Source organism: Chrysochloris asiatica, unplaced genomic scaffold (assembly GCF_000296735.1).
Source record: "Chrysochloris asiatica unplaced genomic scaffold, ChrAsi1.0 scaffold00222, whole genome shotgun sequence".
Classification (NCBI taxonomy): Eukaryota; Metazoa; Chordata; class Mammalia; order Afrosoricida; family Chrysochloridae; genus Chrysochloris; species Chrysochloris asiatica.
Window position 1 is genome coordinate 4,185,158 of NW_006408740.1, and position 15,065 is coordinate 4,200,222.

At 43.9% G+C, this 15,065-nt stretch overlaps 1 protein-coding gene across 1 annotated transcript in view; it reads right to left on the minus strand.

Annotated features, from left to right (window-relative positions):
• The window catches only part of FLI1 (Fli-1 proto-oncogene, ETS transcription factor), a 163,277-nt gene extending 151,864 nt beyond the window's left edge, over positions 1 to 11,413 (minus strand). Inside the window, exon 1 of the mRNA XM_006873080.1 lies at positions 11,205 to 11,413. Coding sequence (XP_006873142.1) covers positions 11,205 to 11,222 — 18 coding nt within the window. The 5' untranslated portion in view covers positions 11,223 to 11,413. The remainder of the gene's footprint in view (positions 1 to 11,204) is intronic.
• Positions 11,414 to 15,065: the final 3,652 nt, after the last annotated feature.

Below are 15,065 nucleotides of genomic sequence, written 5' to 3' on the forward strand. Positions count from 1 at the left end.
CCCTTCAATTAAACAGGTTTGTAAAAAATCCAAATAGAAAGGCACTTGGGGTCAAACATGCTTTGGGCTTTAAATGAGTCTAGGACCCCCAAACAGAATTAGGCCCTCTTCTTATTTTACAGCAATTCAAATGAGCACAGCTGTTACCTAGCAATGATAACAACCAGCTCACAGAAATTCACAGAGCACCTCCTAGGAGCCCCAGCCTTCAATTGGCCTTGAAGGTCACTCATCAAAATTAAATTTAGTCCTGTGGTTGGGGAAGTCACATGGGCTCAGCTAGAGTACCCATATTGGTTCAGCCAGCCCTGCCCCAAAATAGGAACCGCCCAGGACTACAGTTATACAAATGCTAGAACTGAAAGGAAATTTTAAAACCATATTTTCATTCTATACATGAGAAAAGTTCTACATGAGAAATTATATATGAAAGCTGAAAAAAGAGTGGAGTGAGTTGTTTATGATTCTATAAAGGGCCTGGAGTGCTGCTGGGATTAGAATTCAGATCCTAGTCTGGATTATTTATCCCTGTACTTATTCCAGAATGGGATCCCTAAATCTCAGAGACCACTATTTTGGGAGAGAATAATGGTGTCTATCAAACTTTTTAAATTAATTTCTAATTATTGTTGTTAAGTACTGTTGAATCAGTTGTGACTCACAACGACCCTGTATAGGGTTTCTGAGTAGTGGTTGGTGAGTTTGAACTGCTAACCTTGCAGTTCAAACCAATCTTGGGATCCAGTGCATTATCCTGCAGGCCCACACCAAGACTCCAGGACTTCTAATAGTCCCTTCTATATTTTTATATCAGGGTTTTGTTTTATTATTTTTTATTATAAAGTAATACATATTTTATTAATTTTCAAAATTTTTATTAATGATTTTTAAAAATCAAGTGATATTAAAGTTTATAGTGTGAGTGAGAAGTGTAAGTCTACTCCTCCCTACACTGAGATAACTATTGTTAACAGTCTCTTATGTATCATTCCAGATATTACCTATGCATACATAATAATATATATGTTGTTGTTGCTGCTGTTGTTGTGAAATGCTGTCAAGTCTGTTCTGACCCACAGCGACCTTGTATAGGGTTTCCAAGGAGGGACTGGTGAGCTTGAACCTTGTGGTTCAAACTGATTTTGCAGTCCAGCGCATTAACCCACAGTGCCACACCAGGACTCCTATATATATGTCTTCAATATATTTTACATAAATGGGACTATATATTTCGGAATTTGTTTATTTTCCATGTGACAGTCTGTGAGAACTTCCTAAATCAGATCATTGATTATATTCCATTTAATAATTACATGGTATTTTATTATATGAATCTTCTATAATTTTTTTTTTGTCCAATTTACTATTGATAAGTATTAAGATTATTTCCAATTTTTGCCATTATAAACAAGCTGCAACAAATATCTCATATATATTGTTGCTATGTATGTACTTATCTGTGAGATTAAATTTTTAGAGTTGGAATTATTATCAAATTTGCATAAATATTTCACATCTAATTAATTAGATGTTTCACAAATTGCCTTCCAGAAAGATTGTGCCAAATTACAATCCCACTAATAGGGTAACACAGGAGTTCTGGTAGCGTAGTGGATACGAATCGGGCTACGAACCACAAGGTCAGCAGTTCAAAACTACCAGCTGTTCTGCAGGAGAAAGATGAGGCTTTCTGCTCCCGTAAAGATTTACAGCCTTGGAAACCCTGTACAGGGTCGCTATGAGTCGGAACCAACTCTACGGCACATAACAACAACAACAATAGGATAACACAGTGGTATTTCCTATTACCCTATTATAAAGCTACACAGGGCTTTAGTAAACTGTTTAAATCTTTGCTAACCTCATAGGTTTTAAATGTTGGAATCCATTATTTTCACTTGAATATCTTTATGTATGAAGTTGAAATTCTTTTTACATATAAACATATTTACAGTCTACCATTTGTGTTTCTTTTTCTGCAAGTGTCTATTCATAGCATTCTCCTATTTCCTATTGAGTAGCCTTTTTCTTACTGCTTTGTAAGCACTCTTTGTATATTAAGATGTTTGTCCTTTAACATATATGAGAAATATGCTTTCCCAGTTTCTCATTTATCTTTTAAATTCATGATATTTTTCTCTCAATTAATCTATAAAAGATGAGAAAGGATGAATAGGAGGGGAAAGGAGTTTCCTTGGCTTAGGTTACAGTTTTTGAAAAATGTCTGTGCAATAGAGTAGTATCATCAAGAGTAAAGGAACAATGGGGGCTATTAACTGGTTGCCCTATTTGGGAAACAGTGCCCAAATTTCCTTTTCTGAATAAGTCCCAAATAAAGATTCCACCAATGAGTATTGTTTATTTTGGAATTTCTAACACCAAAAGCTTAAAATCAGAAAGCAGAGAAACCTCTACTTCCTAGAAGTTAAGAAGGAATCGTTATAGGCATTTTGGGGGCATTGCTTATATGGAGTTCTGTGAGCACTGTGCTTGCAGGATTATTCAACTTTTTTGGTTAATTAACAAATGAAGTGATAAATGCCAGAAGACATGATGCCTATACAGGAATAATAAGTATAATCTAAATATAAATAGGTACATAGATTATAACAGTATTAACTTAAAGACAACTCCCAAACTGAGTAACTTCATACAAATTAACCGGTTTGCTGAACACATTTCTGCTACATAGTACTGGTATACTGCAAAATCATTCACTCAGACTCCTTTATACTCATAAAGTCAATATATACCCATATATTCAGACCCAACAACTCTTGCTAACTGAACCCTGTACATGTCTAGAAATTCAAGGTTAACGCTCCCATGGTGCCTATAATTCTGGCGTCTTGTATGTGCACAGTGAGATGTGACATAGGTTTTTCATTATCTTGGTCACATAGCACTAACTGGGTAATTGAGAATGAATTTCAGTTTTCAAGTCTGAATTCTCTTTGAGGTGGTTTGAAAAAAATATATATATTCTGGAATCTTGATCATGAACTATATGGCAGGTGCATTATTCCCTAAAGATAGGAAAGGTCTCAAATTCTTTGGTGTTTTGGTTCATTTTTGAATTTACGAGCAATTTAAAAGCTGCTCTGAAGTTGATGGAATTATCTGAAAATGCCTCTGAACACTCAAGTCTCTGGAATGATGGTGATAATTCTCAGAGTCTTTGGTTGTCAGTATTTCTAACTGAGGTGATGGGCTCAATCAGGTCATGAAAGAATGTCAGACCCCTCTGAATTTCCATAGAAATTTGATTTGAGTTTCAGGGAAACAACCTTTGCTTTTTGTCTCTTCTCAATTACTATCTGCTGAGTCATTCTAAAAGGAACTAAAACTGTAGCCCAGGATGGATGGACCAACTGAACTGTGAAATCCTTAGAACCCAGGCAGAGAAGACACATTTGAAGGAGTAAAAAGGATAAGCACATTTTTATGAACTCTGATGAAAAAAGACCTCTATTCCTTCAGTCCTACTCTAAATGTAATAAATTATTTATTTTAAGATAGCAGATAGTATGGTCTGGTTTCCTGGGCATATCACTTGTTACAGTTTTGAACCACAAGGTCAGCAGTTCAAGCTCACCAGCTGCTCCTCAGAAACCCCACACAGGCTCGCTATTAGTCGAAACCAACTGGACAGAACTTAACAACAACAACAACAAGAGTCCTAACTGTTGCTTGCTTGTGTGGCCTCCAATAAGTGATGAAACCACTTTCCATCACTATTTCCTAAGGAATGGGATGAGAATAGAAAGGATTCAGTTCATAATAGATTCATACAACTATGTAGATCATCTCTCAACTAAAAAACCTTCTGAGCCTCCTTCCTATATATTTTATAAGACCACAGGTCAGCCGTTCCTCAGAAACCCTATACAGGGTCACTTGACACACTTACTATCAACAACAAACTCTCCTATGCAAAGAAATAATAGGTTAAACACTGACCTGCAGCTGGAACCCACCAGCTGTTCCATGGGAGAATGAGGCAGTTTGCATCTATAAAGACTTACAGCCTTGGAAACACTTTGGAGCAATTCTGCTCTGTCTTTAAAGGGCTGCTCTGAGTCAGAATCGAATTGACAACAGTGGATTGGTATAGGTTATGCAGGTGGTTGATGCTCACATGGTAACGAAAAAGTAGGCAGTTTGAGCCCACTCAGTGTTACCTGGTGATCAGCTTCCATTAAACGTATTGTTGTTAAGTGCTGTTGAGTTGGTTCCGACTTACAGCAACTCCATGTTAGGGTTTTTGAGGAGTGGCTAGTGGGTTTGAACCACGAACCTTTCAGTTAGTAGTTCAGTGCTTATCCTACAATGTCACACCAGGACTTGAAACCCTATGGGGGTTTCAAAACCATGAAAACCCTATGGGGGCAGTTCTACTTTGAAACAGCTGTGATTGTATGAGTATAAACTTAATGACACCAGGAAACAAGGCCCTCCATAATCTAATTCCATCTAATCTCTTCACTTTTACCTTCTTTAGATGCATCCTCCCCCAAACGAATCTACTTTCCTGAAAGCACTTCAACATCATCTAATGCTTTGCAAAATTCCTTATACTTCAATGTGTTGGTACAGATTCACCTACACTTAGGTGATGTGTATAGGAAAACTAAGTGTTCTTGAACCAGGAACACTGGACTTGAAACCTGGCTCTGATATCTTTTAGCTGTAACTTGGGGCAATTATTGAGTCACCCTGAAATTTAATTTCCCTTATATAAGGAGCTCTGGTAGCGTAGTGGTTACGAATTGGGCTGTGAACCTCAAGGTTGGCAGTTCGAAACTACCAGCGGTTCCGCGGGAGAAAGATGAGGCGGTCTGCTCCCATAAAGATTTACAGCCTCGGAAACCCTGTGTAGGGTCGCTATGAGTCGGAACCTACTCCATGGCACATAACAACAACAACAACATATCAAATATACATGTGATAGTACCACCCATAGTTGTAAGCATTAAACGCAGTCGTGTATGTGAAAGCGATTTATAAAAAGTAAAGGACCCAATAAATAGCTATTATTATTATTAGATCACTCTCTGTTTCTTCAGTTTAAATCATGCTTTCCTGCCTTTAAATCATGCTTTCCCATCATTACACTTACAGCATTCTCCTGTGCACACACATGGTTATCATCCATCAAGGTCACCAGGGCAGCCAGCCTTTTGTCCCACTGTGTGTCTTCACAGGACATACTCACCTAGTTCAGTCCCTGCATACCAAGCAATTTATGGTGACAATGGGGCTAAGGTTACGGAGCCCCATAAAGTCAGTCAGCTTTGCTGTAGACTATTCATCTAATTCTGCCAAACTTCTGAGATAATAGTCCTAAAGATGACAGCATAGGTATAGAGAAACCCAATCTACTGTCTCTGGGGAAATAGCTCAAATACGGACTGTGGTCCTAACAGGTCAGTAGCAGAACTGTATTACAAAAAGAGTGACATCACTTAGTAAGACCATCCCATTGATGAATTCATGTATGGATGGGATGAGCACTGTAGACACTAAGTCATTAAAGCAACAGAAAGTGAAACAGGGTGTGGTCTTGTGCAGAGGAAAAGACACCTGCATAGCTCTGAGATAACTAAAAAAGTTATTATGACTAGTTGAAAACTTTGTGAGTTTGTGTGTGTGTTTATTTATTCACATAATAGCCAACGTCCTTTAGTTAATTTGCCACAAAACAACAAGCAAAGGACAGACTATTTTAGGTACAGTCCACCCTAAAACTCATGCTATTCAAAACAAAACAAAAACATTACATGATAAGCACTGGACTGCTAACCACAAGGTCAGTGGTTCAAACCCACCAACCGTTCCTTGGAAACTTTTTACAGGGTTACTATAAGTCAGAATCGACTCAATGGCACTTAACAACAACAACATACATACATACATAATGCATGTGGTTGTTTAAAATGAAAGAAAATAATGGATTTTCTGTTTCAGACTCTAAGTTGGTCAAATATAACTCTAGACAGTTGGGCCTAGTATGAAAACCTTCAGACTGAATGAAATTACTCCTAGGGAAGACTAGCACTTTGCCTATGACCTGTGTGTTGGTTTACAATTTAAGGATATTTTTGGAAGTTGAGGGAGAAGAAATGTCCAAGTCCACTAGAAATTCTGCTGGTGGCTCAGCCATGAAAGAAAATTTGGCAACTTCTTTTGCTAAGGGAAGCTAAGTACTGACAAGAGACTCACACCATATTTCTATAAAATAGGTATAGCTTAAGTCAACCACATTCTTAAACCAAATTAACTACAAATAGAAGGGGATGTAGAAATCTTGAATCTAATTTATTGCCACTATTATTTAAAATCTACTTAGTATACAGACTGAAAGATGTGGCCCAGTACACATGAATGTATTTAAATAGTCAAATATTTGACGAATAAAAAAGTGTTGAAATAGGAACTCAGTCTACCTACACATGGTCTGTAGAGGAACCCATTAGTTATTTAAATGAAATACTATAGTTTTTCTTGTGTCTGGTATTGAAAATCTGATTTTATTTGTCTACAGAAAAAAGATATTTGTTCTGGAAAACAAATGCAAAAATCCTACTTAGAAGTTTGTGTTTACTTTTTGGTAGGGAACTAATTCAAGATTATAGTAATATATTTTTCAATGAATAAAGGAATTTATTCAATGAATAAATCTCAAGTGCCAATTATTTGTAATCTCTTCTCTTTCATACACACACGTGCATTCCTTCTAGGAGTCTATAATTCACTATAATGTAATGAATCTAAATGAAATCATCATGGCATAGTGGAAAGAACATGGCTTGAGGATTTGGAGCCCAGAATTCTCATCTTGACTCCATGGGTGCATGATCTTGGGCAATTCACTTAAAGACCCTGAGTCTCAGTTTCCCAACTATAAAATGAGAATGTCAAGCTAAATATTCTCTGAAGCACTGAAATTACAAATCTATAAACCTGACTGAGTAGCAGCCGAAGTGTAAGGAAGCTTTTTTTTGTAGAAATTATTCACAAACGAAAAGGGTTTAGCATTTGAAAACAACCTGAGGAAAGCAATTCTGCGGGGTCAATAAACTAATGAAGCCTATCTTGTAAGAAAAGGAGGAAAAGTGGGTGCAGGCAACATCTCTTTTTGAAGACAGACATATAGAGTTTGTTTCCATGTGTTCCTCACTCTGCTGCTTCCTTCCAGGACCATGCCATGATTCTCACTGGGACAAGTACTGCCCTGTCACTGACAACCACCCTCCTAGGTCTCCCTGCCATAGTGACCTCCCTGGTTCTCAGAGTCCAGCTGAAAAACCAACCTTTCTTTCTTGGTTCCCTGTTCTTTCATCATTTATGGTTATATGGTAAATGTGTCTTTCCTGAGGTGAAGAATGAAAATGAATTGCATCTCAGCTCAATTGTAACCTTGTCAGACACACCTTCCCTGACCATCCTGATACATCTCAGTCACTTTCTAAGCCCCTACTTAGAAGATGTGTGACCACCAGGCATGGATTTCTTTCTTTCTTTATATCTGTACCTCTGCTAAAGTGTAAACTACAGGAAAGTGTTGATTTCTATTTTACTCTCAATACACAAAACAGAGTCCTGGAACATAATTTTAAATACCAAACCTATTGTCATCTGGTTGACTCCAGCTCAGGGCAACTCCATGTATGTCATAGTAGAACTGAGCTGCACAGCCAGTCTTCCAAAGTGCTTCTGAAAGGACTCAAACCTCCAACCTTTAGTTTAGTAGCCATACATTTAACTGTGCCACCCAGTGACTCCTTGGAAAGTAACTGATACATGATAAATACTTTTTGCATAAATGAAATATGGATCATAACAATCCAGACCTGTGATCTAGTTTTCTGACCAATAAATCCCTACAAGTCCTATGCCAAAGGAAAAATTCAATTTTAGTGCATTCCATCTAAAATTGTTGTGATGTGCTGTTGCCCCAGGCTGAAATCTTATGGAGGGAATTCTCCAGGTCTTTTTTCTGGTCGAATGACCAGTGAGTTTGAACCAACAACCTTTTGGCTAGCAGCCAAGCATTTAACCATTGCACCATTAGGACTACTTTTCAACAAAAGTATCACACTGTAATACTTCACTGAAACTGTGACAAAGAGGTGCTTTGGTGTCCATTTTATAGTTGAGGAAACTGAGATTCAGGGACCCAAGTGCCTTGCTGAAGGGCACATAGTACCTAACTAGCACAACTAAGAATAAACCCAGGTTTTCGGATTCCAAGTCCCCTGTTAATGTCCCTATTTTATCCAAGGTGATTGCTTTCCATCTTTAATGATACTATGTGCTTGAGTTATACTTGTACAGATGAAAAAATCGGATTCAATTAAAGCCTGTCAGAACGAACATGCAGGTTTTGAAATTAGGTCATTTCTTAAAGCAGCCACCAGTATCATCAACACTGATAATATCACTGTGAGGAGCATGGGTGAGGAGGCAGGGTGTTATTTTATATCACAGATTAATTTGTCCATGGTCAAAGAAAAGTGGAATGAATCCCACCAACTTTGGTGGTCCCAATGTGATGCCGAGAGCCTTCCTGAGAAAGACTTGTTTGAAAGAAGATAACAAGCCACTGAAGAATTTAACATAATAAGGACAACTGAATTAGTAACTTGCCATGGTAATGATTTTGTAACAACATGGAATTGTGCAAATTATGTGCAAAATAAAGAGTTTCTGTGAAGAAACCCCTGACTTCTCAGACCAAATGCCTCCTGAGCTCGAAGACCCACAGATATTTTAAAATATAGACATGTCTTATATTTGAGGACAAAGTATGCAGGCGAATAAAACCCAGAATCACTCAAAGCTAATTATTAAAGGTCTTTCAAACTACGAATGCACATTTTGAATTTGTGCCCCCAAATTACATCCAATCTATAATGTCCTCAGACTGCAATCAACACAGAACTGCGTTTAGTGGACATGGAGGAATGTATTCTTATAAGAGCATGTGAGCTTAATATTTTAGAACTAGAGCAGATTGGAAAGAAACTGATTACAGATGATGATTCAGAATCTCAACTAGGTTTAATGGATTATGCTTTCTCACAGCCAGGCCAGATCTCAGCAGGTCTCTCTCCTAATACCAAGTCTTCTCCAACTGTCTTCTTGAACCATGTGGGAGTGGGTGTGTAGTGGGTCCTGGAACCCCAACATTCAAAAGCTCTATGTGTACAGGAAATTGGACTTTTCCACAATTTTAATACCAAAGTATACACTAAAGATTTCTTGCTTTTGAACTGTCAGGACTGAAGATAGCGTGATAAGCCATTGCTCTGTGAGTGCCTCTCATAGTCAAGTAAACCCCAGTGAGAGACAAGGGTGTTCCTAGGGATATGCAGGAACCCACTCCCAGCATGAAGAGAAGACCTGTACTCCTATCCTAGGCATGAAGTGCCAGGTTCCCAGTCCATGTCGATTCTCACTGCCTGTTATGCCAATCTCCGTGCATGTGTCTGAAGAGGTTAGCATATCCTGGGTAGCAGCCCACAGCTTCCTCTCTTTGCTCAGGGCCTGTGCTTAGAGGTCTGAGCAGTGCAGAGATATGTCAAGACCCTGGAGCCATTTTGCTACCCTTCCGGAGAGGACGAAGGCCTTCTGGGTAAGTAGGCAAGTGTCCTGACCAAGGGAGAGTTTTATAGAGTGGAACATCTTACTAAATCCAGGAAAGATACAGACACTTGTCGGCATACACCAAGAGGAAGGAGAGAAGCAGACATAAAATGGTTCCCTCCCCCCAAATCTTCTCTCACCCACTCCTCACTCACATTTAAGCTTGAGGAACCCGGACTCACCTACACTCCCGTTCACCCATTATAATCAGTTATCGAATCTCTACATTTTACAGCTCTTTCCGTTGGCGCCTTTTACCTAAGTCAGCATATTTCAAACTTCCAGAAAACAACAATAAAAATCAAGAAAATGGAAAACACACTCTTTAAACCTCACTCAGATGATAAAAATCCCTTGAATTCTCCAAACGCAACATCTTAACCTCCCCTTACTCAACCCTCGGAGAGGAGTTGATTCCTTTGGATTCTGGGGGTATGGCGAGCTCTGCCAGTCGAATGGGCTTTCCAGACAAACTCATTTCGTTGTGCACTTCAGCCTCACAGCAGACGCCTGGTTCCATTCATTCCCAGGTCGAGGTTGGGAACGCAGGCCTTTGCCTACCCTGTGTTGCTAGACACTTTAGGGGGTGTCCCTCCTCTCGGCTCCTGGCCCCAGTTTCCTTTTTCAGACAGAGCGGGCAGTCAAGTCTCCTGTAGTCGGCCAAGGAACCAGACCCTCATCTTGCCTCTGGGCTGCTCCTTACAACCAAGACCCTAGTGGGGGGTGAGGGATGCACACTGGGCAGGAGTCGGGCCCGCGGGGAAAGTAGCGGCTACGAGAGGCATAGACCCTCTTGAGAAGCCTGGCTGAAATCTGTCCTCTAGAGAGGGAGCACTCTTGAACGCTGAAGACGCGGAGGAGGGCGCTGGCGGCGGAGGGGGCACAGGCCGGGGAAGGATAGTCCATACCAGAGAGGCAATAGAAGCTGACTCCATAGTCCCCGGGTGGGCAGCTGCCAGCGCCGTGAACCGGGCTACAGACAGAGCGAACAGAGAAGGGAAACCGGCCTCACTGACATGTAAACAGGGAGGAGGCGCAGACAGACCCGCAGACACTAGTGTGCACCCCGAACTCCTGCAGCTAACTCACTTGCGGGTGCTAGGGCCCGCCAGTCGGGACCCTGACTGGAGACGGCTGCACCTCCGCCCCCGCCTCTTTGACCTCGGGTGGGAGGAAGCCGGCAGCCAGGCGATGCCCAGCGTCTGGGCCACAGAGCCAGGGCTGCCGGTTGAGGGGCAGTAGGGACCTGTAGGGCTCACTCCCGGCTTCGGCTCTAGCTCGGATTCCACGCCCTGGGTCCCCGGGCTTCCACGGCGCCCCGCCGGCAGCCGGGCAGCCGCTGAGTGGGAGGGGCCGCTCTCCGCTCTGGGGTCCAGGGTGCGGGACGATCGCTGGGGCTAGGAGTCCCACCGGAGTCCCAGCTCCCGGCAAGGCACTCGCTGTTTGGGCGCGGGTGGAGTCGGCGCGAAACCGGGGAGGGGGAGGCAGAGAGACGGCCACGTCTTCCGGGACCCCGCGCCCGGCGCCCAGCCCGCCAGTGTCTGCTGGCCTCTTACCTTAATAGTCCCGTCCATTTGGCGAAGTGTGCGGCCGAGCCCCCCAATATTCCACACATTGACCCGGTTGCAGCCTCCCTTAGCAGCCCCTGCGGATTCGCCCGGCGCGGCCTCCTGGCGCCTCGGGCCCTCCCTGCGCGTCCCCCGTGAGCGCCCTGCCCTCTTCCCCAGCGCACGTTTGTTGTTGTAGCGGAGCGAAAAAGAGACAGTTAACCGGATGAAACTTTTTTTAGCTAATTTTGGGAAGTGACTTCACTTTGAGAATCGGAGAGGAAGTCCTATCTCTCTCTCTCTCTTACTCTCTCTCTCTCTCTCTCTCTCTCCTCTCCCCTCTGCTTCCCTCGTCCTCCCTCCCCACACCCTCTCTCCCTGTCCTTGCGCGTCCTGCTTTTCGCATCACACACACTATATAAATGTATGCTAGATACACAGATACACTCGCGCGCGGAGCACACAGGATACTGGCTCTTGGGAGATAAGAACGCGCCGGGAACAAAGCCGAGGGCCATGCCAGGCTCTCACGCCCTGATTGCTACAGTCTGCCCCCTTCACCTTCCCCAAAAGTCCGAAACCAAGCGCTTTGGCCTCTTTTCTTTTCCCGGGGCTGTTGGCAAAAGGTGGCCCTCCTGACTCATTCACTTTCCGTTTCTTCCCACAGATTCGTTCATTAATGCTTTTTCCAGCCCTAGTTTAACAAGAAAAAAAAAATGGGGGTGGAAGGGGGTTGCGGCGGGAATTTACTCCGGCTGGGGAAAAACTGGTGCTTTCTGCCGGGTAAACCCCGATACCAGCCAAGCAAGGGTACAACTAAAAAGTGTATCCATAGGAAGTTCTCCACTCGCGCCTTCCTAGCCGAGACGCAGCCACTCTGAGCGCGACTCCCTACTAGTCCGCACGAACTCGGGACAGTCTCGGGAGGACCCGATTCATTAAGGACTCAGACTCCGCTCAGAGCATTGTTCTGAGGCAGCACCCTTGGGGCGCTGCCACCTGGCCCTCTGCTCCTAGAGAGCTCCCGGAACCAGCGGAGAGCGGGGACCGGTGGCACCCAGGCCACCTATAGGCTCTTTCGTGGTTCAAACCCAAGTTTACCCAGACACCAACCCATGGAACTTGGGCCAGAGTCGCCTACCCGACTCCTCCCCCGCCCTCCAATGTTATTTGCTTGCAGATCTGTGGACTCCCGGAGCGCAGCACGCATATTGCCACACGGACCCTCGGTTCTCCCTGCGCCTCTGGGATCCGGAACGTATCCCACCCAGGCAGGAGCCGGACCTTCCCTTGGCCAGCACTTCTGGCCCCTGTCACCCGGAGATATACCCTTCGTCCCCCTGCTGTGCGGCCGCACGCTCCAGCTGAGGCAGCTTGGGGGGTGTCCATCCAGCGAAGAGACCCCAGCGCTCTTGGTCTGACTCCCTTCTCCCCGACCTCCAAAACAGGTTACCTTGTCCACGCTCTCCAGACCGCACTTTGGACTGTCTCACTTTTATTTAAGAGTCCGCCCCGAGAAGGAGGAAAAATATCCAGAGAAGATCCGAGTCAATTGGAATGAAACTTTTTCAAAAGGGCGTCCACAGCGGCAGTAAAGGTGACATTAATTCTTTATTTCTTCAGGAGCAATTGAACCTGAGAGTTCGCTGTTGTCCCTCCTTCCCCCCTCCCCCCTCTCGAAATTAGTCGCATCAATTCCGCTCCAATTTGGTGTTCGAATACAGACACGGGTCTGAACGTGACCAGACCCGGAGTGGTGGCCGCAGCCTACCAGCAGTTGAGACTCCGCGTATGCTGGGGCTGTCGGGGGTGAGGAGGAGTATGGGGGCAGGGCGGACTCCCCCCCCTCCTGTCTGCTTCTCAATCCAGGGGTCTGCTCCGGGGCTCCCCTGGGACCGCCACATCTGGTTACCGCTAGCGGGGTCGTCCCCCCCTTTGCCTGGGGCCACCAGCTCTGGAGTTCAATTAAAAGAAATCAGGCTTAACCCTTTTCTGCCCGCGGCCCGCCTGCCTGGCCGCTTGCTCTTCCCTTCAGCATTTCCACATGCTTTCCAGAGAGGAAAGAGGTTAAAGGGAAAGGAAGAATGAATTACATCCTTTCAAACCCTAAATTGTTTCCTTTTCAGCCCAAACTCTGCCGACCTTCAAAAGACAACAGGGCTTTCAGGAGGGTTTGGGGAGATCACTTCCCACCCCGACCTCACCAGAAACCCATGCACCCTCAGTCACAGTACCCTGCTAAAAGAATCCAACTCGACCAGCCAATGGCCCTTCCTGGTGCTGGCAATCACTGGGTTCTTAAAGGCCACCTAACTCGAGGCAGGCGACTCCTCCACCCCCACCCCTACACACACACTTCTCCCCAGCTTTGGTAGCAAACATGCAAATATATTTGCTAGGTTTCTTTTCCCAATCCCCTGATCAGTCCTGGGAAACAAAAGATTGATTTCACTTTACTGATTCCTTCTACACCCCCACCCCTACCCCCATTAACACCAAACTTTTTTTTTTTTTTTTTTTTTTTATAGACTCTCTGTATATTCCATCTTCTTTTGATGCTTTCTGCAGCATTCAATATTTTGCCCATATTATCCACTATTTTGATACCCCCCCCCCTCTTTTTTTTTTTTTTTGTCGGAGCTACCTTTTCCCTTGGAGTGCTCAATATGGAATGGCTATGAGAAGTCTCCCTCTTTCTGTTTAACTGTGGAAGTCAATAGCACTTTTTATTTCTGTCTGTAAAACTAGGGCAATTTCGCAATTTTCAAAATGGAGAGGGAAAGAGGAGGAAGAGAGAGGGTGGCCTGGGTATAACCATTGCCCTGGGTAACTCATGGGACAAAGCACTGGTACCAATGCCTCTTAGTATTTTGCAGGTCCCTTCCCCTGGAGAGACAGCTCCTGCCCTTCCATAGGGGTCTCCACGCAGACAAGAGCCCCTGTACCCTAAGCAGCTCTGTGAGGGAATATCAGGTTCTCTCCACCCCCACTGACATACCAGTGGACAAATTTGCCCACTTATGTAACTCTGGGTTTGATGCTCAGCCTTGCTGCTACTTCTTTTTTAAATCCCAAAGGGGAAAAAAGCCCTAACCAAACACAACAGTAAACAAGTTTGCCCTGTTTAATGTGGTTACCACCAGACATCTGGAAAGATGGTTTGATCCTGGCAGCTCACATTGTTTTCACGAGCAGCCAAAGAGAATATTTTGAATGTTTGCATTGAGACAAATTGATAGAGAGCCTGTGGTGAGGCCCACTACAAATGAAAACTGTCTTGGAGTAAGGGGGGAAAAATCCCTTCCTGTTTCCTCTGGCCCCTTCCCTCTTCCCTCTCTTTGCTTAACTGGGGGCTGGTTCCCTCAACCACACACTTGCACACACCCTCTTTTTTGGCTCACCAGAGACTGCCCTGCATCTCTTTCCCAGACTAGGCAGGGCTGGTGGCCAGAAGCTGGTGTCTGGTACCATGGACATCCATTCCACCAGCCCAGGCTGGCTCTCAAGTCAAGAGACACGCTCACAGCCAAGGAGCTGACCCTGAACATTAAAACAAAACAAACAAACAAAAACCCTACCAACTGGGAAAAATTCCAACAACGAAACAGCCCACCCCACATTTCTCAATTTGGGGTTACTTATAGAAAGTGTGTGCCTCAAGGCTAGTATTCAAGACATATTTTAATTTGGGGCACTCTCTTTGGAATGTTGGTGGAGAGAACTTGCCTAGCATCATCCACACTAGACAGTATTTTCAAAGATACGGAAGTCCTGCTTCCCCAGGGAAGAGAGTGGCGGGACTAGACGTGTCTTGGCTCGCTCAATGTCAGCCCTTTTGACCGGGTCAAAGCTTTCCAGACGCGGCTTCCT